This window comes from Anabas testudineus, chromosome 12 (assembly GCF_900324465.2).
Source record: "Anabas testudineus chromosome 12, fAnaTes1.2, whole genome shotgun sequence".
NCBI lineage: Eukaryota > Metazoa > Chordata > Actinopteri > Anabantiformes > Anabantidae > Anabas > Anabas testudineus.
Window position 1 is genome coordinate 8,441,284 of NC_046621.1, and position 26,657 is coordinate 8,467,940.

Sequence of the window (26,657 nt, forward strand, 5' to 3'; positions counted from 1 at the left end):
AAAAACAGGAAGAAGAAAAAAAGCAGAAAAGAAATGGAGGATTATCAACTTGGTAAACATGCTGAAAGATGTCAGTGTATGGATCAAATGATTTGACACATTATCTGATCAAAGTTGCCTTTGAAACATGTTTTAAATATTTAAAACGAGGAGCTGCTGTATTTAACAGTCTTAGGTTTTCAACCCAGGCCACAATTTCCCTTCCTCTCAGTTAAAAATATACTCTTGTGGCTCTTGTGTGACTGGTGGCATGCAGCTGTCTGCAGAAGAACATACTATATATTGCACTTTCTATTTAGATCCCGCCTCGATGAGATAACATAGTAACAGTACGTTTTTGCAAAGAGGAGAGGAGGAATGTGGGGAAAGTGCCGTGAGAGAAAACTGTTTTTGTTGTTGCATAGGTTCTATGGAAGTACAGACAACAGCATTGGATGAGGTGGTTGTGCCAGAGCTGTCCACTCAAAAGCATCCAGTAACCAAGAAAGTAGATTAATTTAGCAACAGTGAGGCTTTCTGGAGGCTACAGCAGGCAAAATAAAATCCAGAAATCCCCTCAGATGATCGCTCCTGTCCTACAGCAAAGCGAGAAAGAGGAGGAGGTGGATGGAAAGGGATGATGAAGAGCAGCAGAGAGCCTTGACTGATTTCATTCAAGCCCTCAACCCCTTGAGCGAGTGTGTGACAGTCTTTAATAGTGGATGAAGTTATAGTAGAGAGGAGGTGAAAGAGAGCAGGGGGGTTTCTTCTAAGAGTCGCTGGGCGGCAGGGGGCTCTCAGGGCGAGAGGATCCACCCTTGTTTGGCCGGCTGTTTTGGTGGAAAGAGTAGAATTAGAAAATAGAGGACCTGGCATGGCAGAAAGAGCAAAGTGAAATCACAAAGGTCAAGCTTAGATAAATATTAAATGTATAAATGCAGCTAATTTAAGTGTGTCCTGCTACAGGTCAAAACAGTTTAAAAAGAAAATGTCAGAGATGCAACATCGAGTCCAGTCCAGTTCAGCCTGACTTGATAAAGCATCACGACCCTTAAAGGAATACTTCGTCAAAACTTTGTATCAGTAGATTTCACCTCATAACCTGAAATGCTGCAAGAAAAAGATAATTTACCTGCACGAATTTACAGGCAGCAGAGCGTCAGTGACTCCCTTCAAAACACACGTCATACAGTGTAATCCACGTCTCAGTACGTTTTAGAATAATGTATTGTTGCCATAATAGACTAAACTACAAATAGCTGCCACTTTTCTTCTAGCATAACAGGCAATTAATGGTGAGGGTGTGATACAAAACACAATTTGAAGTATCCTTTAATAAAGGAGAAATCAGAAAATATATAAAAGAAAAAATACCAGATGTTAAGTTAAGATAAATAAGTCAGCATCCAGGATACCATATAGAAATGCTGGAGTATAATGTATTACTCAAAATGTCATGCTAAACTCGCAAGAGTCCCCTCTCTTGGGTCAAAAGCAGGAATAAAAAAAAGAATCTTATGAGTGTTTTTGCTTGTGTATATATGTGTGTGTGTGTTCATATGAGCAGGGGTGCATGCACATGTGAGTACATTTGTTTTTCTTATTTTTCTACAAAGTTCATTTAAATTCTGAGGGTGCAGCATGTTCATGTGTCAGTCATGCAGGCATATTTCAAGTATTTGTGCATCTCTGTGTGAAACAGAGACGCGTGGGAGAGAGGAAGAGAGACACGGATTGTAGGAGCAGAAGGGAGCCGGGTCTTAGGCCGGGTGAGGCAGAAAACGACAGGAAGGTGGTGCTGATGTCCACGGCCTCTCATCCGGAGGAGGGGTGGATGGACGAGGAGAGAGGGAGGAGCTCAGAGGTCTAGTGGGTTGGAGAAGGTGGGGGTCGCCGGCTGCCAAAGACACACACACACACACAGGACCAGATACAAGGGAGAGAGGGGGTGGGAACAAGTTGGATTAGTGCTTTAAAGGTGTTCGCAGGTCTACATATTTCACCTGTGTAGCTTGTAAGTCTTTAAAATGAACTCTACTCGTGATGCTTTTTTATTATATTGAACTGCACCAGTCTTTCAGCTTTCATTGGTCACTGCATTAAATTATATGTTAAATTAAACATCCTCACTGATATAAAGCAGAATGCTGTCAGGAATTCAATGAGTTACTCTGTGAGCTAAAACTTAACGTCTTTTATTAAGCTTAAAGTGTTAAATAAGCTAAAAATAAAGTAAGCTGAATTTGCCTTTAGCACTTCCTGTTTGACAATTATAAATGAATTATTGTGATATTGAATGAGACTTAAAAACTAGTTCTGGATTACCTTTGTTCTATTTTAAATCTATCTTTATGCTGCATCAGGCAACAAGAGCTTTAAAAGATCCTACCTAAACTACAGTAACCTAACTTCCCATTGTTTTTAGAGCACCTGCATGCTTGTGTCCCTTTAAGGCCTCTCCTTTCTCCCTGCATGCTGCCCCTACAGTCTAAAGACCTCAAAATAAATATAGCTAAAGTTTTCGTAGGTGGAAACCAGCTGGTGCAGCAAGAAGAAGCCCAAATTAGAACAACCTGCCCAAAGCAATTTCTATGTGCCCTCGCAACTCGCAACACTGATATGATATGGAAAGACCCCACGAGCGACAGCATCGGGTATTCAGAGATGTACTATAATTAGTGGATGGGATGCCATGGAATATATGCATCACATACAACACAGACAGAAAAGCAACAATGATCTTTAAACTCTTGAGTTAGATCCTATTTAACTAGTTGCTTCTGTAAATTGAAGAAACCTTTTCTCATTCTCACATCTTGATTTTTCTTTAAAACAACAATTCATAGATAAGCATCAGCCTCAAAGGGCTGTGCCAACAATCAGCTCACACACTGATGCAAACACACACGTCCTCTGAACTGGATGTGTGTTTGCCCATGCAGCACTCTGAGAGAAAAAAGAAGAAAAGTGATGACGACGATGATGATGCGGACTATGACGATGATGGCGGACAGTACCGCAACATACCAGAAGCGTTAGTCCTCACTGGTCAGTGATAGTGATTCTGCAGAAGGAACCATAGTCATGTGTGGGACAGAGGTGTGGTGAGGAGGAGACGGATGAAGAAGAAGAAGAAGAAGAAGGAAGAGAGAAAAGTGCAAACAGTTACAGTGCAGGAATGTCACATGCGCTCGGCTCTCACTTAGGACAGACCAGAACACAGGAAGGCGATTTGGATGGACAAGCTGAGATTTTGATGGTGAATTTGCTAGTGAGAGCTTTGCCCAGCGACGTCAGTGTCTCCTACAGTAAAAGAGACAAGCTGCTCCCCTTACAGCTAGGTTGAATGTTAACTAGTACACACACATACTGTAGGGAAGCAAATGAGAAACTTTGTAGGTGCAAAGGCAGATAATGGGAAAAAGAAATAAAAAACGCTTTCTCAGTTCTATTTTATATCTTAATTGTTCAGATGAGGACGGCTGTGTGATGTGAGGGATGAACACTGGAGCGTTAGCTGCTGCTGGTGATGCTTGACAGCATGTGGAAAGTTCAAAGTGGTGACAGAAAGATACCAACAAGTGTAAGTGAAAGGAAGCAATCAGATTCTTATCCAAGCCACAAGGAAAAGAGGAAATATGACTATTATAGTTATATTTCTGTCTGTCTATCTATTAGGGGATCTCTATCCAACTCCAATTTAATTTCCCCCCTTTCCCCCTCAGCCAGGTGTCATCAACTCCCCCTTAGCAATATAATATATAAGTCCACTCACCTGGGGACACTTGGAGGTGCGCGGTTAGGCCTGGAGGGTACAGTGGGTGGTGGCCCACTGTAGGGGTCAGGAGATGCTCCAGGGCGAGATGGGACAGGGGGTCCCCCAGCAGGAGGAGGCCCAGGTGGAGGCCCACGAGAGCCTGGGCGAGCTGGGGGTCCCGGTGGAGCCCTGCGGTTTGGAGTTGGACTGGTGGCTGGAGACCTGGAGGAAAAGGAGAGGGAGGAACATTTAGATTAATAGTTAATACGACTACTTTTCCTGCTTTAGCTGCATCGAGCTTGTCAGTAATAATTCACACTCTTTTTTCTATGCTGTTGTTTTTCAATATTCTCATAAATCCTTTGATTCATCAGTCGTCATCTGTTAATAAGGAGTCATTTATCTACCAACATTTGGTTAATTATAGGCTTGTGAGAGATTTTAAAATATGCATTTGAAATTAAAAATAGTGAAATATTAAACAGGACTTTACTGTTTCCCATGTGCTACTGAACTGTATCTACTTTATGAAGGCTTTTGACCAGGTGACTCCATTTTGTTGTGATATTACCAATAAAACATGGAGCATAATGTGTTAGAAATAGTTCCCAGGGCACATTGAGACTGGCTGTGGCCATAAACACATGTTGCCTCTAATGCTTTTCTTCTTCTTGTTTTAAGGACCCCCTATAAATTGCCAGACACGCTCTGATAAAAGCACAGAGTTTTATTATGAGTAGTGATTAAATGACAAGGGAACCAGGCAGACAGTTCCCCTCGTGCCTTACCTTCCCCCAGAGCCGCCCCGATGCACCTGCAGCCAGGAGTCGTCCACTGGCGGCGGCATGGTGGTGCTTACGGTGGTTGTGCTGATGTCACCGATGATGTTCAGGGCCTCGCGCAGGGCGTGGTACATCCGCAGCATCTCATCGCGGTGCTGGGCCTGCTCCGCAGACTCCTCCATCAATGTGTTCTGGTCGCCACATGAGTACAGCTGAGCCAGCAGCTCCGCGTTAATGAACTCCTTGGTCTGGATACAGGAAAACAGAAATAGATCAAATCTACATCTTAAAGAAATTATATTTCACAAGTATATTTTGGCTTCCTGTGTTAGACTGAACTACAACACTGGTTCGTCCCTCACTGACGACTCACATTGTTAATCATGAGGTGCATGATGGTCTTTGGCATCAAGTCGCGGACGGTCTTGTTGACGATGGCCATGTAGGAGTCGACCAGGTTGCGAATGGTCTCCACCTGCCTCTCCAGCTGGGGGTCCATGCTGTGCACGAAGTTGTCAGAACCGTTTTCATCACCACCGTCACTCTGCAGAGACAAATGTAGAGAAACTGACTGAAAAAATAACAGTCTAAGAAAGAGTAAGAATTAAATTCCTCTCTTAATTCAAAATATCACTGTTCATTGTGTGACTGGTTTAAAGCAAGTACGTGTACACACTATTCATTTTTCTTCATTATTGTATAGGTACTTAGGCATTTTCTAAATAAATATGACTGTTTATTACAATTTGTAATAATATCTGCACTTTAATATTAATATTAATATTATTGATTAATATTATTAAAAATAAGCATTTTGTTCTAACATCCATGTATCATTCCATTTAGACAAAGTTCAGGATGAAATTCTCTAGAAAAGACACAAAAATGATGATGTAGACTAACATACATACCTTTCCTTCCTTCTCCTACAGGGTTAAACAGCGATAGATGTTCAAAGACATTGAGAGGGACAAATATCACACGAGAGACATCACAACATTAACAATGACTGAAATTCACATCAACAGTAACAACAGAAAACTTAACAATATAATTTTCATCAAGTGAAGGTTAGAATTTATTTCACTGTATGATGCCGTGTAATTGTGTGTGTACTTCAAAATAAATCTTACAGTGACCCGTTCAGGATAAACTCCGGCTCTGAGGAAGGAGGCCTTCCAAGCGTCAACATCTTCCTGACTCTCACAGGCCAGTTCCAGCTGACGGTAATCTTTGTACACGTTCCTATGGACATGCAGAACAAACAGCTTGATGTCTTGTCTTATGTCTATGCTTTATTTTATGCACTTTGTTTCCCTCTTATACCCAAAATGTTTCACTTGAGATGCTGTAAAATCTCTGAGTACTAATATTTTCACTTTCATTAAGAAATACATTTAAAATTACGAAGAAACAACCATAATCAATAAATGTGCATGTAGTGTTTATATATTTTGAGTTGTGCATGTGTAATAACCTCTGTTCAGTGTTGAAGAGGGCAAAGATATGTTTGCTGGACATGAAGCCTTTCTCCACATCACGCAGCTTCAGGTTGTCCACCTGCAGCATGTACTTCTTCTCCTTCTCCTGCAGGGGGCGAAAGAGAAACATCCTGGTGATACAGTACAGAGGAGATGAAAAATAAAAAGACACTGACCTGCTCTGTGAGAGAGGAAGTTAATGATAGTCATTGAGATTTACAGCCTTAGCATTACATGTATAATAAGAGCAAAAGTGTCACTAGAAAAGTAAATGCTGCACTGTTATCATTGTAGGCTGATTAATGTAACTTAATAAGCTTTTTAAACGTTGCAGCATCAGCTTCAGAACCGTGTTTCTTCAAAATCACAATCATCAAACTGGCGACATAAACAAGATTAAAACAGAAAGCCAGTGAAAGAACTCTGGGAGCTGATATTAGGTTTAAAAGCAGACAAAAAAAGAGAGAGAGAGAAGAAAAGGGCAAGAGAAGTGGATGGGAAAGTCTTACACAGGCCTTGAGTCTGTGGTTTTGATTATAGTTGTGCAGGATAAAAAAAAAAAAAGGGTGAGCAACAAATGAGAAACACACACATACAGAGAGAGAGAGGGAGAAAGGAATTGACTTCCAGAGTAGAAATCTCTTGTACTTGTAAATCTGCACACAACATATGATATCCAGACGGCCAAGTACAGGGAACCTCAAAGTTAGTCAGCTCAGTCTGACACATGCCAGCGCTCTCTCGATCTCTTCCTCCTCCTCCTCTTACTCAGTATCTCTCACTCTCTCTCACACATGTTGCAGCTAAACTCATCAAAGCCTTCGATGCAAAATGAAGCTTCTTTACAGAGAGCGAATCTGCATGCGTGTTTGTGTGTGTGTGTGTGTGTGTGTGTGTGTGTGTGTGTGTGTGTGTGTGACCATTTTACAATCGACAGTAAAATTGGAATAAACCAAATTAGAACCCAAAAATAGCACAGGGTGAGCGAGTTTGTGTAAACAAAGCATAAAAATGCAAACAGCACCTTTGCGCGTAGTCTCTAACTAACCTTAAAACCATCTGGATAGCTAACCACCAGCCTGCCCTGCCCAACCCAGTGTGTGTGTGCATATGTGCGCGTGAACGAGAGGGAGAGAATGTGTGCTTGTGTGTGTGTGACCAAACTCCTTCATCAAAGGATTTATGACCTGTGCAGCCAAATGGTCATATCCCCTAAATGCATGTAAAAAACACTCTCTCTCGCTCTCTCACAGACACACACACACATTCGCATTTGGCAGCATCGCTACACCCAGGTGTCAGATATACAAAGAACACTAGCAGGCGCCCCACACTGCTGAATGCTGACATCATCATTTATAGTGGCAGCGAGGGCAAAGAGGTCCTCGTTTTCTAACTCGAGTTAGCTCAGTATTTCTCCATCTTTGCCGTTTCATTTGTCTCTCTTTGTATTTTTCCTCCTCTTTTCCCTTGTTCCCCTCACTCTCTGGTTTCCCTCTCCCTGGGAGTGAGCAACCTTGGACAGATTCATACATTTTCCTCTCCTCTGGCCAGTAAATCCAGTCAGGAGAGTTGGAAAAGAAGGAGCGGGGGTGAGAGGGGGGGGGGCTAGAGTGTGCGCGATGTGGGGAAAGTACAGCAAAACTCGACTCCTGAAGCAGCGTCAGGAAGGATAAGTATAGGACAAAACAAGCTAGACGTAGTTAGTACTTCACATTATTACATAGTATTAACACTATTTGGGTGCGAGAGTGGTCGGTGCAAACAAGAACACATCCAAACAGCAAATAAGAAGGCGTAGATGTAATGAATGACTACTAGTTTCACATCGTGCACAGACGTCTGACACACACCTTTGTGGCTCGTGTGTGTTTTTAAGTGTGTACTTGTGTGTAGTTTGGGGAAGTTGGAGATTGAGTGCTTTCCCATATGCTCTCATAAAACCCAGTCAGCAAGAACGGGCAAATGTACAAATTTCAGATGTTAGACACACACGCACACACACACACACAGGAAAAAAAAAACCTCAAACAGTCATGACATACATGAATTATGAGATACATATGATATACATAAAAGTGCACACACTTTAATTTGACCTTTGTCTGCAACATTTTAGTTGCACGAGACCCAACTTCTGTGAATTTGGCCTGTCAACAGACTTCCGTTAATCACCACTGAAATAGCTCACGTGTAATCCAAAACGCACGCCCCCCGGTCATTTGCACGTAGGCCTACTTGTTAACACACTCATGTACGGCTGCATGTGTGTAATCAATGTGCAAGCCCACATTTGTAAATATAGAAGACGTATATTAACCACTTCAACAAGCAGCATTACCGCTTTGCTTACGGAGTCAGAAACAAATAATCCTGCACTGGCTACTAGCTTTCTTTTGTTTGTTGTGTGTAAATTAATTTGTGGTTGTTTGAATGGAAACAAAAAACTGTTGAAGGTAAAGTCCCATAAAAAAGCATCATAATTAACATATCTAATTATATTTAGCTAAACGGGCGCTCGCTCAGGATCGATTTGCCAACATTGTTCATATTTGCTGATTAATTATCAAAGCAAATAATTCCTCTTCTCTCTGTCAAATAGTTTGTTTACCTAAAGTATTTACTTTACTTTAATCAAACATTAAAGTCATTTTATGCCCTGACTCAAGAACTGAATTCTGCTTTGTTTATTGTGTTACAGTTTGTGTGTTGGCAGTTATTATTACAACAGCAGAACTATTACAGTCCTGTGCTGCGGCCTCCTTCTGCTGTTTTAGCTTCCTAATGACTCCCTCCAGTGATCGCCTGTCCTTTTCTGGGATAGCCTCCTTCCACTGCCTTTGGAAGGCACTGTGGGCGCAAATGTTATGGACAATGTCATATCCGTGGCGTCTCACTTCAGCTGCAGCGTCCACACATGCTCTGCTCACAGCAATAAGGAAGCATTTGGTGAAGTTCTTGCCACCTGCGAGGGTCCGCGTGGCTCCGAGGATGTTGTATAACTGGCTGAGGTGTTGAGCTGCACTCGTTCTAGCAGCTGCACTGCGGTGACTCAGACCAGCATTCAACAGCATGCGCATGGTACGACCAGGGCTGCAGTTTTGAACCATGGTGTCCAATGTGAGATTTGCCTGCTGCTGGATGAAGGCGTTAGAATCAGACGCTTTCAGCATCAAGAGGCGTCCTATCTCCGCCACCATATCATCCATGGCCCTCTGAAGGTGTGCATACATCTCACCCAGTGTGGCCATAGCAGTGCAGGACACCAGCGAGCGCAGGTTTTGAACCTCTTTCATGACAGCTAAACAGACCTTACGCAGTGTGGCCTTCAGCACCTCTGGATGGTTCCTTGCAAGATCCTGAATAGATGTCAAGCCGTCTATTTTCTTCTGCCAGTCATCAGAGCTGAGGAGTTTGAAGATTTGGTTCAGGCTTATTCCAGGACTGGAAGTGGATAGTGTTTGCAGTTGCTTCAGGTATTCATCAGTCCTTGGAGAAAATCTCCTAACAGAGGTTTGAGATGGTTTGGCTTTGGTAAGAGGAGAATGACAATTGGAGGTGAAAGACAGCTGAGGGGTGAATCCTGCAGCAGGACTCTGCACCTCCACTCTGCTGGAACTATCCTGAGAGCTGGCGGACATGGAAATGACCTCATTAGAGGCTTCATGTCTTGTTTGGGTTTTAATGGCCTCTTCCCCTGTCAAGGTGAAGATGTTTTGCACAGGAGCTTTCTTGTCCTTAGAGGTAGTCTGAATATACTTTCTCCTAATCAGACTTACTACTTTGTTTGCTTCAGCTTTGAGGTGAGCATGCATGTCCTCATTTTTCATGATAGACCAGAAGCTGCTCTCTTCCATGTTCTCACAAGTCATTTGGTCAAAGTTTGGCAGACATGTCTTGGGATTGCCCCAATCTTTAGCAATCCCATCAGCCACTTTGTTCGCCTCCTTCTTGATATGAGTGCACATGGTCTCATCTTCCATGATAGACCAGAAGCTGTTCTTGTCAAAGTGTTCACAGGTCTGCTGGTCTATGTTGCACTTGTTTTTTTTCAGACTGCCCCCTTGTCCTGCAATCAAATCAGCCACCATGTAGGCTTGCTGCTTGAGATGAGCATTTATGGCCTTATTTTTCATGATAGACCAGAAGTTCTCATCAGCAATGTTGTCACAAGTTGTCTGGTCTAGCTCGGACACATATGCCTTGTGATTGCCTCCTGCGATCAGGTCAGCCATCTTGGAGGTTTGCTCCTTCAGGTGTGCCTAAAAGATCTTGTTTTCCACGACAGACTAGAAGTTATGCTCAGTGAAACATCTCCAGAAGTTTTCTTTTGCCTCTTGACAAACAATTAGCAACGCTGACAAAATAAGGCAGTGAACAGTCAAATAGCACTCAACATAACTCTTGGCACTTGCTAAAGTAAAGCAGATGAGTGTGTTCTGATCTAACGGGTCATCACACTCCGTACGATGTCACAGTGCGACAGAATGTCAGTGTGATGCAGTTCCAAATCTGAGGACACTTGTTGACTTGCATGCAATTACTAACCCCTTATCCAAATCTTAACCCTTAGCTAAATGTCTAATGTCCCTAATCTTTACCTTGGCTATAATCCGAACCCCCTACTAAATTATCAGTAAAAACATGTCACTTGCAGCTGAGTGTACAGTTTGGTGGAGGATGTGCAGATATCTCAGGCACCTTTATCGTCCAGTTGAATGAATCAGCAGCATGAGAAGGTGAGTAATTAATAAGAATAACCACAGGAGCATTTAGTTTATTTAGTTAATGAAGGTGCTTGCAGAACAGGTGTTCTGGACTGTATTAGAGGTACAGGTGTACCTATTAGCAGAGTCAGTGTGAGTGTGGTAGTGTCATATAATTGTAAGTTAGACACAAACAGTAGCAGAAGATGTTTAGGGTGTGACTGGGCTTGAGGTTACAGTGTACCCACCAGCAACCAAGTCCACTTACAGTACTTGCTTATTATGTGTGTTACAACATTTACCTGGGATGTCGGGTTTTCGCCTTTAACAGCGAGCTTCATCAATCTTTCTACTTCTGCATATAACAGAACAATAAAAAGAGTTTAATATAAATTATTTTCATTTAAAGCAGAACCACAAGCGACACGTCTATGCCTACTTATCTACACAACATTTTCTTTGTGACACACACATACAGCAGACAAGTCTGTGCACTTGGTAGTTAACCTGTGGTGTTTGCACAAAAAGCGTGAGCAAAGAACTTTCCATGGTTTTGTTTTGCTAGTGAGTAATAGCTGTCTAATTATGAAAATCCAGAGGAAGTTCACTTCTGGATTCATAAGGTCACTTTACCACTCCGCACACCGTCCAAAAAACAGTTCCAACACTTCAAACATGATTTCAAAATGTGGATGAAATATGTCCCGTACACACACACACACACAAACACACAGATGCTAGAGCATGTATAAACACCAAACGCACGCACACACAATCGTATCCAATTAACACTTTAAAACAAATCTGAGCAGTTTGGTGGTCAAAACCAAGAAGATAGTCGTTTACGGCATCCATGTTGTTTTAAGAGCTGCATGTTTTAGTGTGTGTATGCGTGTGTGGTGGTGTGTATGTCGATGGGAGTCTGATAGAAAAGTCCTGGTGACTTGGGCCATGCATCAAAGGGCTGTGGAGAAGCCGCACGGCATCTGGGAGCAATAACGTTGTTTCTAACCCTTCATTACCACAAAGACTGGGCCCTGGGTGGCAGCCAATGGCAATTTTCACAACCCTCCTCCTCACCTCCCTCCGCTTTTCTTTCCCTCCATTCTTCTGCCATTCCCGCTGTTGAGTTCTGACTTAAAAAAAAAAAAAAAATTAAACACAGAGACCAAGTCTTACACGACGGGGGTGAAGAAAGACATAAGGAGCATTAAACTTGTTGGGTTTATAGCACTTGGGGAAATACTAGTTTAGCGTCTATACTCAAGGCTAAATTAGAAGAGTTCAGTCCAGTTAAATTAGTTCATGAAGAGCTTTTGACAAATAGGTTTATGACCAAATGACTCATAAAAAAATTCTGAACATAATCAACTTTTGCAAGAAAAAATGTTTACTGGGTCTGCGTAATCAAAAAACCCACTAACGCATGCAAAATCCGCATTCACTCTGTGAGTAATATGTCTTTGAGAAACAGCAGAAACAGCATCTGAAGAAACTTAATTTGACTTAATGCCATTTGGACTTTATTTAGAGTAAAGCCACATGTTGCCAACATCAAAATCAGCCCCAGCAAATAATTTTACAGAGAAAATTACAAATGGGAACAGCTAGACTGAAGCTATTCTGGGACAATGTGTAAAAATGTACAGCTGTTCATGAGTCATCAAACTACAAACTTGTGCAATAATGCTCATAACAAATCAGGCCGGGCCGCATGCCAATATCCGCACTCTCCGATACTTCATTTATCATGCAAAGTGCTACTTGATAACAGCGCAGCAAGACGGTTTTTCTACCTCGTCTGTCAGCTACAGATAAAATGTTTCAGGAAAACACGTCCAATCTGAAGTGTACAGTTTCACTGGGAATTTTTGTTCTCATAAATCCACGACTGATCGATGTGTGACGCTCTTTCTTACTGTGTCCAGCCTCAACTGACTCAGCCTCATAATTTCTCAGTGAAAAAAAAGGTGGCTCTTGTGCTCTGCTTCGCTCTTAATGTGGAAATGAGCACACGAAAATAAACTTCTTCACAGAAAGGAAACGTGGTGTCCACATGACAATGACACATTCAGTCAGAGATCTGGTTGACGGCTGGCAGGTCAGTGATACCTTCCTGTTTAGCAGCTAATTGCTAAGCAGTTAATTATCTGCTCCGCGTTTACCTCTGCAAAAGGTCAGCGCAGCAACCTTGGGGTGAGCCGGGATATGTGATCAATCACTGGTGACCACCAAAGAGTAAAAGGAGGAGGAGGGAGGGGAGCCCACTAACCACATAAACACATGTGAAAATCCCCACACGTCTAGAGACTCTTGTCTGACTGAGGACAAACTCTGTTCCACCTCTGTGTTTAGTGTCTGTGCAGAGTCTCATTATAATAAAAGGTCCTTTACAAAAAGTCATGTGAACTCTACAGTTGTAAATGTATGTGTATATATATATATATATATATATATATATATATACAATAGTTGCAATAGTAACAATGCTTAATCGAAATACAGCAACATCTCCTGTACATTAAATGCCAAGTATATTATGGTTTTTTTTTTTTTTAAATGAATGACTAGAACATAAAGATTCAGTGAGACTGTTGTTTTAGGAGTTGGTTCAGTTGTACTGTGTGATCGTTTTAAAGGCTGAGTTATGCTGACAGGTGTTTCTATTATTTTGTCCACCCCACTGAAGTCAGTGAGGGCAGGTTAGATACTGAACCAACCTTTTTATGAGTTAGTAGTTCCTTAAACTCACAATTGAACGTTGACACATGCAGAATGTCAGAATAAATTATTTAAAAGCCGTAAAACATATTAAAACACGTGCAGTAAACTGAACCTGTACAATTTGACACACACGAAAAAAAAAAAAGCTTGTACTTCTATCTTTGGCAACCACATGCTTAAAACGTACCCAACCTTAAACGAAATCTAATTCTAACCTTAACTCTAAAAACCAAGTCTTAACCCTCAAACCGCCTCTTTGAAGTTGCGAAGACTGACCAGAAATGTGCTCACTTTCCTAAAATACCCTCACTCCTAAATCTCAAACTGGTCCTCAAAAGATATCCCTACAGGCACACACACAGAGCACAACATGCCAAAAGACACACACCAGTGTGGTTTCTTTTTATCTTTCCCGTGTCGGCTCTACTCCCAGCCTTTGTTTCTCTAATGATTTTTGTATTGACGTTGTGCTCTGGATATGCAGTGAAAATGATAATTTACAGAAAGGAAAACACACTTCACTGATTTACCTCATCAGTCAGGCTCGATAAATTGAATTATCCACTAACCAGAGACTCGTTTATTTATCCAGTACTGCTTATGATATAATTGTTGTTTTTCATAAAATATCCTCAGGGACTAATAATAAAAATCCACAAATAAAATACAATGTGTAATTCACAGTGACATTTAACTCTCAGTTGTCTTTTAAGTTATTTCTACCTTTATGATGATCACATTGCCTTTTTTTGTGATTTACACTTCAGCAAATAAGCTTTTTTCTCACAGTGTGCTTAACATTTACACTTGGAACACGCTGCTACCGTTGGGGACAATGTTTAAAATATGCTGGACATGTTGTTTATTGGTTTCTTATTTCAACAAAGAAACAATAATGATATGCTATTATAAGGCAGAGAGAAAAATGAAACCAAGTTATTATGTGGTTCAAATTTGTGTTATACAAAATGAATAAAAACTATTTGACATTGCTCATAAAATATCCAGGAAAGTATTTGTGAGATTTAACAGAAACACAGCTGACTGATGACACTCACATGAAATATAAGGGATCACATTTTGGGGGCTGCCTTTATGGGTTTGGATAAAACGTTACACTCCCGAATAAATCTACAGTATGGCGTTCACAAGCTGGGCCTCACCGCACTGATGCAAACACACGAAAGATGCAATTACACCCACATGAAGCGAGGGAGATGTTTGTTTTAATGGAATATCCAAATACGTTGGAAAAACTAAATCAGAAACGTGGGGTTTTTCGTGATAATATTAACCAGCATGGATCTCATGACAGGACAGAATAACTTGGAAACACAGATTACACTGTGTGTGTGTGTGTGTGTGTGTGTGTGTGTGTGTGTGTGCATATTTTCTTAGCATTTCTGGCTTTACTGAGTAAGAGTTTGAAAAGGAAGCTGCCTGCCTGGTCATCCAAACAGTGGAAACAATGTTGATTTGACCGCAGTACTCCCCCCACCCAGCCATTAAAATTCACTCCTTCCAATCCCCTGAATCCAAAACTCATCTACAATAATCAAGCATCCTAACCCCACCTAACGCTGTTTCTTGTCGTTCTTCTCTTTGGCTTGTTTCTCAGGTGCGTTTGCGTCGCTCTCCGCTCACCAGGCATCCTGTTTCCCGCCTTTTCACCCCACATTTTTAACTTGCTTCCTTCTGGCTCTCCCACTTTCCCTCCACATCCCTCCATCTCTGCCTGTGCTGCTGACTCCTGTCCCCCGGGATTGCGCCTGCTTTGATTTGGAGCTCAGGTTGGAGCTCAGAAACCATAGCTAAAACAAACACATGGCCTTGGCCACCTCTGCACACACACACACACACACACACACACACACACACACACACGGATGAAAATGAGCGAGCACTGATTAACCCTTGTCTGTGAACAGTAAGATGAAACCTGAAGGTGAGAGTGCGTGGATGTGTGAAATGGTGGCGAAGGAGGAAAAACTTTAACAACTTATGCCTCAACCGTGGACTCGTCCTCACCGTCCACACACACACAACTTCTTTCACTCTGGTTCTGATTTACCAGTAGTATGTCACCCCTCCACCCAGCACCCACCCCCCTCTGTGTGTGTGTGCGCGTGTGTGTTTGTGTGTGTTGGGAAGGCTGCAGAGCTGCATAAAGGAGTCTTTATTCGAGTCGGACAGGGAGAGGAAATCAGCTTTAGAAGTAAAAACAGAGGGAGCAAGAGAGAGATGGAGACCACAGCGCTGCACATCTGGAGTTATTACAAGGCTTCCTCCTGCTTGCCAAGAAAACGCCGACATTCCTGCCCTCTCTACAAAGACCATGGAGCCTCTGCTCTCATCCAGAATACTCCTACACACACATCCATCACTCAAAAACCACACACACACACATTTACATGTACCATATATACAGATGCATTACACTGGATGGAAGAGGAGCTTAACGAAACCCTTAAGCGAGCGAACAAATGCAGACGCTCTTCAACCTGCCCACATACACTTCCATTTAAAGTTCCCTCCCTCAGCCAGTTCTTTCCAAACACTTTGGAACACACGCCAAATGAATGCAACTCACTTCCTGTTCACCTTTGACCTTCCACTTTCTCCCAAAAACTTGGAGGAAAAAAGCAAGACCGAGAGAGAGAGAGAGTAGAAGCCAGACAGAGGGAGGGGAGAGAGGGAGAGAGGAAAGTAAAAATGGGGGGTAGGCGAGCTCCTCCTCCTCCTTCTCTCTCCATATCTCCTCTCTCTCTCTCATTCCTTTTTCTCCTTCTGTCTCTCGAAGAGGAAACTTGGTGGCCAGTCTTTTGCCACGTCGAAACCTCCAGCCAGCCCATCTTGATCGCCATTGCCGTGTCTTTTTATTTTTGTTTTTATTTTTATTTTTTCCTGCTCTCGGGAGCTTTGGAAAACAAATCCAAAAGACGCAGACCTAGCGTTTGAACATAAATAGGCCCGGTTGTGCCTCAACGGTTGCGCCAGTGGCGAACGAAAGGACATCGGGAGGTGAACAACAGGGAGGCAGAGCAACCGTCAGGCAAGAAGAAGAAGAGACAGCAAGAAGAGGCAGCACTCCTAGATCCTAAGACGTGGAAAAGAGAAGGGAGATCTTCTAGTCACAGGTTTGTTTCTGTTGTATTAAGTGGGAGGAACCAAGAACACTTAACTGTGTAAGTTTTAAACTTCTTCTTACAGCTTCGTTCATCCCTTTAAGTATGCTACCTTTCGTTTATTTATTCATGAACTGCCTGCGGGGTCAGCGGAGGCAAACTGAATTTAGTTTGTAGAAATCTGAATGAAACGCATTATGACCTTACGTACAGTTTATACTTTAAAGCTTGTCTTTCTGTTACTTTGCACATCTGTTTTAATCTATTGTCAGTAACTAGTAACACTTTTAACAATACACATAATCACTGAATAAATTATCATCATTATTACTTTTCAGCATGTTTGGTCATTGATGTCTGCTATGTCCAAAAAGTGCTTCTGCATCTTGTGTGGAATGCCGCTACTTCTCACAGGAGGGAATGTCATTGGATATCACCTCTGTCTAACCTCTCCTCCTCCTCCTCCACCTCCCTACCAGCCCCCTCATCCACCCCTCACGCGCTGTTTCTCATCCAGCCCGCTCTATCAGCCTGATCAGCACTTTGTAGCAGGCAGACTGTGAGAGTAGGAGGAGCTGGACCCAAGCGTGCGATACCGGATTGGCAGTGAGCGCAGATTAGTGAGTATGAGTAGTGTGTGAACACATCTGAAAGCATCTCTGTCCTGAACGTGTGTGCATGAGTAAGAAATCCTCCACAGTACCCTTCAGCCGCCCAGCCCGCCTGCCCAGTGTTCAGACTACCTGTTCAGGAAGTAGTGGTTGTACAGTAGTCTGCACATTGGTTAGGCTGGCCAGGGAAGCACGAGGACGATTCATGGAGAGAGAGAGAGAGAGACAGCGCTCCAGAGGGGGCACAAGCGCATCGAGCTGTGGGAACACGCAGCACCACCCCTTGTCCATGTGGACAAGCCTAAATAAAACAACTTAAAGGCTCCACCGCAGAGGCGCCTGGCCTGGCCCTCGCCTGGCACGGATGTATGAGTGACAGATACATAAGTGCTAAGTTCTTACTAAAACTGTAACTGTATTAGTTTTTGTATTACTTGACTGTCATTAAACCAACAGTGAAAATTGATAATAAGGTAAAATTGTATCTTTGAAACAATTGAAATAAAGATGTTCAGATGTTCTATTTGCCACGTTTCTATTTTTCCTTTTTCCAGCAGGATGCATAGCCGTCACAGGAATTAAACTAGTAATAAAAACAAACCTACATAACGATTTAAATTTAGCAAATACACAGACTCCATATAAATATAAGTGATAGTTGCATGACATTCTCAACATGTTGTTTATTTTTCTACAAAACCGAAATATCCAACTGAGACCAGAAAAAGTTCAACCACAGAGAAAAAAAATGAACACTTACCAAAAAAGATAACTAAAACACACAGTAAACCCCCAGCATCACGCTGCACTCTTGACCAAAATCTACAATTACGTCTCTGCCTTCCCTGCATCAGTTTGCGGCTGCTTTACCTCAAATGACCATGTAATGTGCAAAGAGGCAGGAAGCCACCATAGAAAAATGTTGAAAGAGCAGCCACTCTGTCATTGTGTATTCACCATTTTTACAAGTCTTTGTATAGCTCTACCAAAATAAGACAGAAATTTGTTTGCGGCTTTAGTGTTTGTAGGTGACATCATGTGAAACATCACAAGTTTAGCTGGACCCCCTGCCTTGATTTCCATTGTTTTCTTTTATAGCCCTTCGCCGAGGCCGCAGTTTGCCTTTTATTGGCTGTCTTTGATAAAGCGAAGCCACAGTGTACCATTTTCAAGTCCCCGTCAAGTACACAAAAGCAAAGTAGAGGGCAGAAATATTCACAGGGTGTCCCATCACAGAGCATCGTCTGCAGGAATGAAAACCGCAAACCAACCTGTTTCCATTTACAACCCTGCCACCATGCATACGACTTGTTTTTTTGTTGTTTTTTTTTATATACACAAGTTGCTGCCCCAGTAACATGCACACACCCAGACTCAGATTCGCGCACACACACACACACACACACACACACACACACACACACGCACAAATGTTTAGCTGACATGTTTCTGGTGAGTGCACTGAAAACAGCAGTCTGCTGTTTCCCCCCAGGATGTTTACAGCTGGGATCACCAGGCGAGTCTGGCTCTCTGGCAGCTTTACAACAGGAGCAGGGAAACCCGGGCAGACGACACACACACACACACACACACACACACACACATAAGGAGCCAAAAGGGCACCCAAAGAAAACACACTACGTGCAGCCAAATTACACTAAAGCCAAACTTATAACTTATTTGTGTGTGTGTGTGTGTGTTCCCGTATGCAATGCTATCAGGGTGAAAATGTGTGTATAGCTTCATGAATCTGAATCTGAACTATATATATATCACATGTGCTTTAAGCCTATAAAGTCCCTCTCTCTCCTTCTCCCTGCTTTGGCGAAGCTTTCAACTACAGAGCAGCCTGATTCAAGAAACTGGTATGTCCTGTGGTAACACAGACCAGAGGTTTCTAAAAGCACACAAACATTTACACACACACACACATACACTGACACACACACACACACACACACACACACACAAACTCTAACCAAAACATCCCTGCACCACTAGTTGGTTTGAAAGTTATTATTAGTGTCTAGAGTTGGGTGTGTGCATATGTGCATTTGTGTGTGTGTGTGTGTGTGTGTGTGTTGCCAGGCAAGGGTTTTCCCCATGACGAGAGGCAGCCAATAAAACTGTGCTGTGCTTTTTTGCAAGTTGGTGTAAAAAAACATGTAATTTCTGCATGAAACTGTGCAACGAACGATGCACAAAATTAGTTTTTTCATCTCAGGGCAGTGATTTTTCATTTCCATTTTTTATGTCTGCACCATTAATCTAAATATAAACCAGTTTCCAGCTTTTTATCAACTACGTTTATTTTGGCATGTGTCCACCCAGGTGCACATGTGGGTATGTGTGTGTGTGTGTGACTGCACCACATAAAAATGTTCAGCTTGGATAGAAAACATTCTGGAAAGTTTCTTCTCTTCTTTCTCCTTTTCCTGTTCTCTTTTTTTTTCCACCATTGGCAGTGCCCTTTCAGCCTCAGTGCTGAACTTTAACACCAGCACCGTGTGTTGATTCTGGGAGTCCCATGTTCAAATAAATATACAGTACAAGACGGGAGGGAAAAAGTGGGGAGGGGACAGAGAAGAAGGAGAGGGTGACAAGGAAAGTCTGAGAAGGGAAGAGAGAGGAGGGACAGACTGATGAAGAAGCATTGCAGATGAAATGTGGATGATGGAAAAAAAGTGGTGAGAAAAAGTGTAAGAGGGGAAAATATGAAAGTCCACACCAAACCAATCTCCTCTTTCTTCACATGCACTTCTCCTCACTTTCTCTCTAAGCAGTTAACGAGACCCTCCTCCCCTTCCCTCCTCTACAGCCCAGTCCCTCTCTTGCTCTGTGCCCCTTCTTTGAAATGAAGTTGATTAGAAGCAGCTTGTGTGTGTGTGTGTGTGTGTGTGTGTGTGTGTGTGTGTGTGTGTGTGTGTGTGTGTGTGTGTGTGTGTGTGTGTGTGTGTGTGTGTGTGTGTGTGTGTGTGTCTGTGTGTGCACGTAATTGGGAACAGGACAGGGCAAAGGGGTTCTGGTATGCACATGTGGGTGCCAGCTTCGGTGTCTGACATGCTGGGGGGTCCTGACTGTTTGAAAGGGCATTCTCAGTGCTACACACACACACATTCATCCTTATGTCAGTGAGCAGAGCGGCTGCGGCTACGGCCTGGAGACAGTGAGACTGTGGCTAGCGCCTAATAGTTCTGCAAAGCATCATGGGAGACCACTTTGACCAGTCAGCCCAGCAACAAAGCATATCGGGTCAAATCATCTCAGCGTGCAGAGGACAACCACTGAACCTTACTGTCATATTTGCCAGTGGGATGAGCTGGAATGAATTTGGACCAGAAAGTGGAAAAGAAATATTGAATCTCTGGTGGAAGCTTGTGGAGAGTAAAAGCTCTGGTATAGTAATCTGTTGTAAAATATGATAGAAATGATATTGTTAAAAAATACATGCAGAGTTTTTGGATGAGGCAGACACAGGTGATGATGTGTCAGGCTGTGCTGTGAATGGACGTCTCAACGTGACTATTGATGATGTCAAAAATCAGCTTGGACCTTAAAGATGCCACAGAATGTGATACCTAGAAACGCCAAGGTGACACACCTTGATATAACTCATCTACATATTGACGTTACACAGCATTACACTCCCCAACAATAATGGCAAGTTCATTTTTGAATTGTAAAGGAGTTCCCATATCCTTTGTTTTGTTTGTTTTTACCAAAAAGCTTTTTGTGCACTTGTGTGTGTCATTAATTTACCAGCACTAAAAAGTAGAAAAACAAATGCCACTTATTCATCACATCCAGCCTAACAGGAAAACAAAACGCCTACAAATACAGTATAAGAAAAATAAGTACACAGGAATCTTCATTACTGCATGTGAGGCTGTGTATAAAAGCCCTCTCACCTCGTCATCCTTGTACCAGGACAGCGACTCCGCCGTGAGGACGAACCAGTACTCCTTGGCTCCACCTTTCATGATGCCAATGTTGTTGATGGTCAGCCAGCCCTTCCTGATCACCTAAGTAAAAAATAGATAAACAGGCAAAAAACACCAATATATGAGAAAGAGCAGAAGTCACCCCCCCCTCCCAACAACACATTTCTCAACTCTTGTACCTACTGTTTGCTAACATGTATCCAGCATCACAGTAAAATGTAATGACACACATTACAGTGGCCACCTATGCAAATAAACAAATTCCTCACACTTTGTATTTCCTTTCCTCCACCATACACAATCTATAGACACACGTAGGGTGTATGGGTGCACAAGTTATTTACCTTGAACCGATCGTTAACTCCTCTCTCTGGCTGAATGAGAATGTAGAGATAATGTTACCAAGCTGTGCCAACGCAGCAGGTCACTTACTACAACTTGCTGCTGGGATGGCAGCAGGGGTCAGCAAGCAGGGAGGGCACATGAGGGGAGGGGGGGGCTACAATAAAAAAATCTAATGTCAAACCTGTCTAAGACCATGCAGTGCAATAAGGGAGCCTGATATTTTCAGAGTTGGTGTATTTGTGTCTACTGAAGATGTAAAATACATGCTAACTACATGTTAGATAGTCTGGCACTACTACAGTTTCTGTGGGATTTCCACCATCCAACTAGAACATCATTACATCTAAGTGGGTTTTTATTTATTTAGTCAAACAATACTAATGTTTTTTAGTGAACTTTAAAGTTTTAACAGCGTAGACCACCTGAATATGTATGAAAAAGCAATAAGGATAAATAATATCTCATATCAAATGGGGAACAAATCTGGAAAGTTTGACTTGCATTGCACAAAACCTGGCTGCCACCTGATCCATCAGCATATTTGATGCTAAGTCTATAGTTTGGACATCTAATGGATGATACACAGACGTTTTCAGAAGCTGTCGTAAAGGGCCGACATCTTTAAACAGAATGTGAGGATCACCACTTTGTTTACAATGTGCCTCCAACCTTTGACCTCAGTCTGGGTGGTTGTTATGACAACTGATAACTATGGCAGTGATGTGTGTGTCTGCTACACTGCATGTTTCATCTTTGCTGGCTTTCTGCTAGTTTAGAGGAAGATAGACACAAGTCTGTTTTCAGGAAAGGAAATGTGTCATCCTGTCACTGTCTCTCCTCTTTGATCGGCAACTCAACCTTCTCTTTAGTTCAAATACTGCTGGGGGATGTAAACATGTCTCTGTTTTGAGACCACTACAAGAGTCTTCAAAGATGCTGCCGTCATCAACAGAAGACCTTTATAATTAAATAAGTTTGACTATTTAATATTTTCTCGTGTTATGTGTGGATAAATGTAAGAGTGTGTGTCTAAGAGAGAGGAGATGAAAGGGAAGCAGCCAAGAATCGCCCACAACAGCCACCTCCCCATCTACTGGCAGTTAATACTGTATGAAGATAAGGTACTGTAGCCTAATGCACACACACACACACACACACACACACACACACACACACACACACACACACACACACACACACACACACACACACACACACACCAGCCATCCACTGCACAAACAGTTCAAACATGTGTAAATGTATGTGTAATTCTAATGTAAGCAGATCTGAAAACCATGAGCACACATCAACAGCATGCTCAGACACTCCTGCTTCTCATGCACACACACACACACACACACACACACACACACACACACACACACACACACACACACACACACACACTACTCACCATGATTTCATCCTGAAGCAGAAAAACCAAACCAAGAGAATATGGAAATAAGGAAAAGAGACACAGCAAAGGGAGAAATCGCTCAGAAGGAACGAGATTTAAAAAAAAAAGACACCAGAAAACAAGAGCAGAAGAAAAATCCTAGAACTAAAGAATAAAATGAAAATGTGTGAAATGTCGTATCCAACTAATACAAAATCTGTGTCCTGTTCTGTAAAGACTATGACTGAGCTGTTGTCTTTGGTTTTCAGCTATAATTTGGTTAAGATATATTATATTTTAACAGTATATTATATATAATTATTGCTCAGAATCGTGTTGTCATATTTCACGGGTATTCTGCAGAAAGTTAAGGCTTACAAAAAAAACACAATAAGAGACTACAGGTGCTTAGTTTTTAGTCCAGCTCCAAATCAACATCATGCACAACTTTTTTTTAGGGAATTTCCTAACCTTGGGCTATTTTTTGTTATCTTCTTTTCAACTTCTTTACTTATTTAAACACAAAATGTGTGTAGCATCATCAGTATGAGTGTTTGGATCCAGATACAGAAAAAATCAAACCATTCTCTATTATTGAAATGATTTGGGGGGGATTGTGCAACCTTGGCAGAGGCTACTGCTCTGTGCTTAATATTTCTTATTATTAATATGATTGTTGTTTTTAAAGCTTCAAAGAGTGGAAACTATCATGCTTGACTTTTCTTTTCTTTTTTCTTTTTTTGCAACAGTCCTCAGTTTTGTTTCCAGATTTGACAAATGTTACTGATTAGTGTTATATACTGTAAGAACTGTATAGGGTATGGACTGATGCCCAGGGTAACAAGATACTATATAGTTGTGCTACATTTGGCATGGGCAAAACAGAACGCTGAGTGCTAACAGAAGAAAGCCTTAGGGAAAGACTGCAGGAAGTTCAGATGTCACATTGCTGATGAACAGACAAAACATTCTTGGATGAAATTACTGGAATTACGTTCCTGCAGGTCAAAATAGCCCGAAGAGAAAGATACAACTCTGTGCTATAACCTGTAAAATAATCCGTCTACAGTGAACATATATGTTTGTGGCTGGTACCTGATTCCCGGCTGCCTTTTTCTTGTTCATCTGGTTGATTCTCTGCTGAGCGCTGCACAAAAAGCACATCATCAGGACATGCAGTGGTTTGGCCTCAAACTTGACATTAAATTGTTTGTCAGTAAATATGCAAGTTTCACAGTCTACACAGTGGAGTAGAAAGGTTAGTAACTCACTTGGCGAATCCAATAAAGTCCTCATGGTTGGTGTTCATGTAGGACAACTCGATGTCTATCAACAGCAACACCTGAACAGAGAAAGAGTATGAATAGAAGAACAAATGTTTTCATTCCTTCATAACCTCTTTAGCCAGCAGCAGCCCTGGACTTGGCACTGGTTTGGTGCCTCAGTGGCATCAGCAGAAAGGATACTTCCTCTTATTCCTCATCTTATCATCAGGCTGGTAAATTTGCAGCTTCCTAAAGCATTTGAGTTGCTTGTTCCAGATGTAAACCAACAAAAAACTACTGCAACAAATAGTCAGTGTACTTTTCCTACATTATCATATTTGAACTGAACAAAGTGAAACGCTTCTACTTTAGCAGCAAATCACAGCTACTATAATGAATGCCATCTGTGGTATGACATGTTGTTTTGTTGTTTAATGCTGCTCTTTGTCTGCACAGTAGGATCTATAAGCCACCATTTAACAGTAAATGTTAAGCATTACATTTTCAACACTACAAATGACTTTCCCTTCTTACTATGTGTAGTTTCTTTGTATGTTACCTGGTCCTTTGTGCGATTTTCTCTGTCCCTGATGTGCTGAGTGACGATTCTCTCCATCTCCTCTCTCAGCATAGGATACTGAGCCAGCTGCATAGCATAGACAATAGTAGGTAGGTGGCAAAAAAAAAAAAATGCTAATGCACACACATTGTCACATATCTACATACAGTTTCAGTAAACCACTGCATTACTCATCTCACCAAACCACAACACACAGTTCCACCAACATAACAAAATACATCACAGAAACACAGTTAAACATGTTACGTTGTGAGGGGCTTATCTCAGACTCTGCACAACCTGATCGTGTGGGCGGGTGGATGTGTGTTGGATTTAATGTGCAAATATATCCGTTGCCAAAATGGAACAAATGCAAATGAATAGTGCAAAGTCTGTGATATTACCACACAAACACAAAATAAACAATGTTCCTGGCAGAAAAGCTTTCTTTTCCCAGCACACTGTGGGTCTTTTTCCATGAGCTCATTGCAAACCCACGAACGCAGACATTGGTGGGCCTCCAATGTGACACAAACATATTTGGAGAAGTGTGAGGAAAGAAGAAAAATCCAAACCAAAATCCCAGCGCAAGAAAGAAAAATATACGCTGTTTTCTTGCAAGTTACAATGCATCTTTCACGTCTGTCAGATGGTTTGGGGAGTGAGTGCCTATCAACAGGCCTCATTCTGGCTCCCCAAGTTGATTTGCTGCTTCCCGGGACTTAGCCCAATTACAGAGTAGACGACATCCATGAGGAGTAGATGCTTTGTAATAATGGTGCACGCTGTTGGGATGGATGTCACACTAATTACTGGCATTAACGTGTACTGTGAATGTGTAAGTGTCTGAAACAAATAATGATAATTGCATTCTGCACGTCATGTCTGTCAAGCCTTCCATCTTACCACACAGTGTTGTGCAACAGCAGCAGAAATACTCACTGTGCAGGTTGCAGAACCAAAAACTGAGCAATTGAGGCATGGAGTGTGTTTTTCTGCACTAATGTTAGCATGCCTGGCTAACTACTTATAGCTTCAGTAGTAACCAAGCATTACATACAATGTGATTCATTTATGTCATTAGCAAATCACATGGATCTGTGAGGTTTTAAAGTTATAGTCTGAGAGAAAAACCCAGGTTCAGGGCTTAAACATCTGCCACGATGGAGCGGGGCCTGAATGCTACGTTTATTGAACAGATGCTGCTCTCTGTTGGAGTTAGAGTTAATTAGTTGGCTGGCGACGGTACAAATGTATTACTGAAATCAAAGCCCATTGTTTAAAAACAATTATATTCTATTCTAACCCATACAAAATGTTTTATTCTGGAAACTTGTCAACTTGGTAAGCAGTGAGGTATAGAAATCACTAAAAGCAACATTCAGTACTGTATCCTGCTGAAAAGGTGCATTGTAACTTGTCTGTCAAAAGTGTTCTCGGTCTAAAAATTTGCACAGAAACACAAAACACTGTCCACACTTTTTTTTTTTTACAAAAAAGGCAGCAGGCAGAGGGACTCACATCAGTCAGACTGACATGCAATGCAAAGGAGAAAGGAGAGAGGGAGGGATGGGAGAAGATGGGCGGAGGAAGACTTCACGCTGACCCCTCTGTGGATTTTCCCAAACACTGTGTATTTAAATAAAATACGTCTCAGAAAGTGAAATCGAGATTTAAATAAAAAGAGAAATCCAAAGGAGGTCACGGATTATTTTGGTGATTAGCTTTGAGAGGAAGCAGCCCGTTAAAAGGGTTAGAGGACGACGGGATGGAGAGGACAAAAGAGAAAGAAAAAGAAATAAAGAGACTCTCTAAATATGTCAATTAGTCAGTGAGTGGAACCACACAACCAGTCACTCCACTGCATTAAGCCATACTGACAAAGACAAAAAAGTGTGATTCTAATACATATTATAGGATTTTTAGGCATCATGAGGTCAAATATAAAAGAAAATTCTCTAACATGCAGGTTGAGAGGAAATAATT

General features: G+C 41.9%; 1 protein-coding gene and 1 long non-coding RNA gene across 7 annotated transcripts in view; one reads left to right on the forward strand and one right to left on the reverse strand.

The window, feature by feature from the left end:
• Positions 1-349: 349 nt before the first annotated feature.
• Positions 350-26,657, reverse strand: part of dnm1a (dynamin 1a) — a 40,048-nt gene continuing 13,740 nt past the window's right edge. For 2 of the 6 annotated variants that reach the window (XM_026354124.1, XM_026354120.1), the window contains exons 11-23: positions 24,672-24,758; positions 24,119-24,189; positions 23,943-23,994; positions 22,866-22,877; positions 21,074-21,187; positions 5,996-6,105; positions 5,652-5,763; positions 5,430-5,444; positions 4,892-5,062; positions 4,525-4,766; positions 3,755-3,958; positions 3,007-3,043; positions 350-1,876 (exon numbers count right to left, since the gene is read on the reverse strand). In XM_026354124.1, the coding sequence (XP_026209909.1) occupies positions 3,022-3,043; positions 3,755-3,958; positions 4,525-4,766; positions 4,892-5,062; positions 5,430-5,444; positions 5,652-5,763; positions 5,996-6,105; positions 21,074-21,187; positions 22,866-22,877; positions 23,943-23,994; positions 24,119-24,189; positions 24,672-24,758 (1,212 nt within the window). In that variant the 3' untranslated portion in view covers positions 350-1,876; positions 3,007-3,021. The remainder of the gene's footprint in view (positions 1,877-3,006; positions 3,044-3,754; positions 3,959-4,524; positions 4,767-4,891; positions 5,063-5,429; positions 5,445-5,651; positions 5,764-5,995; positions 6,106-21,073; positions 21,188-22,865; positions 22,878-23,942; positions 23,995-24,118; positions 24,190-24,671; positions 24,759-26,657) is intronic. The other 4 variants (XM_026354119.1, XM_026354122.1, XM_026354121.1 and 1 more) reach the window with 4 other exon arrangements.
• On the forward strand, positions 16,231-17,691 carry LOC117152938. Its single transcript, XR_004463403.1, has 2 exons — positions 16,231-16,566; positions 17,034-17,691. It is a non-coding gene; the product is annotated as an uncharacterized LOC117152938 (long non-coding RNA).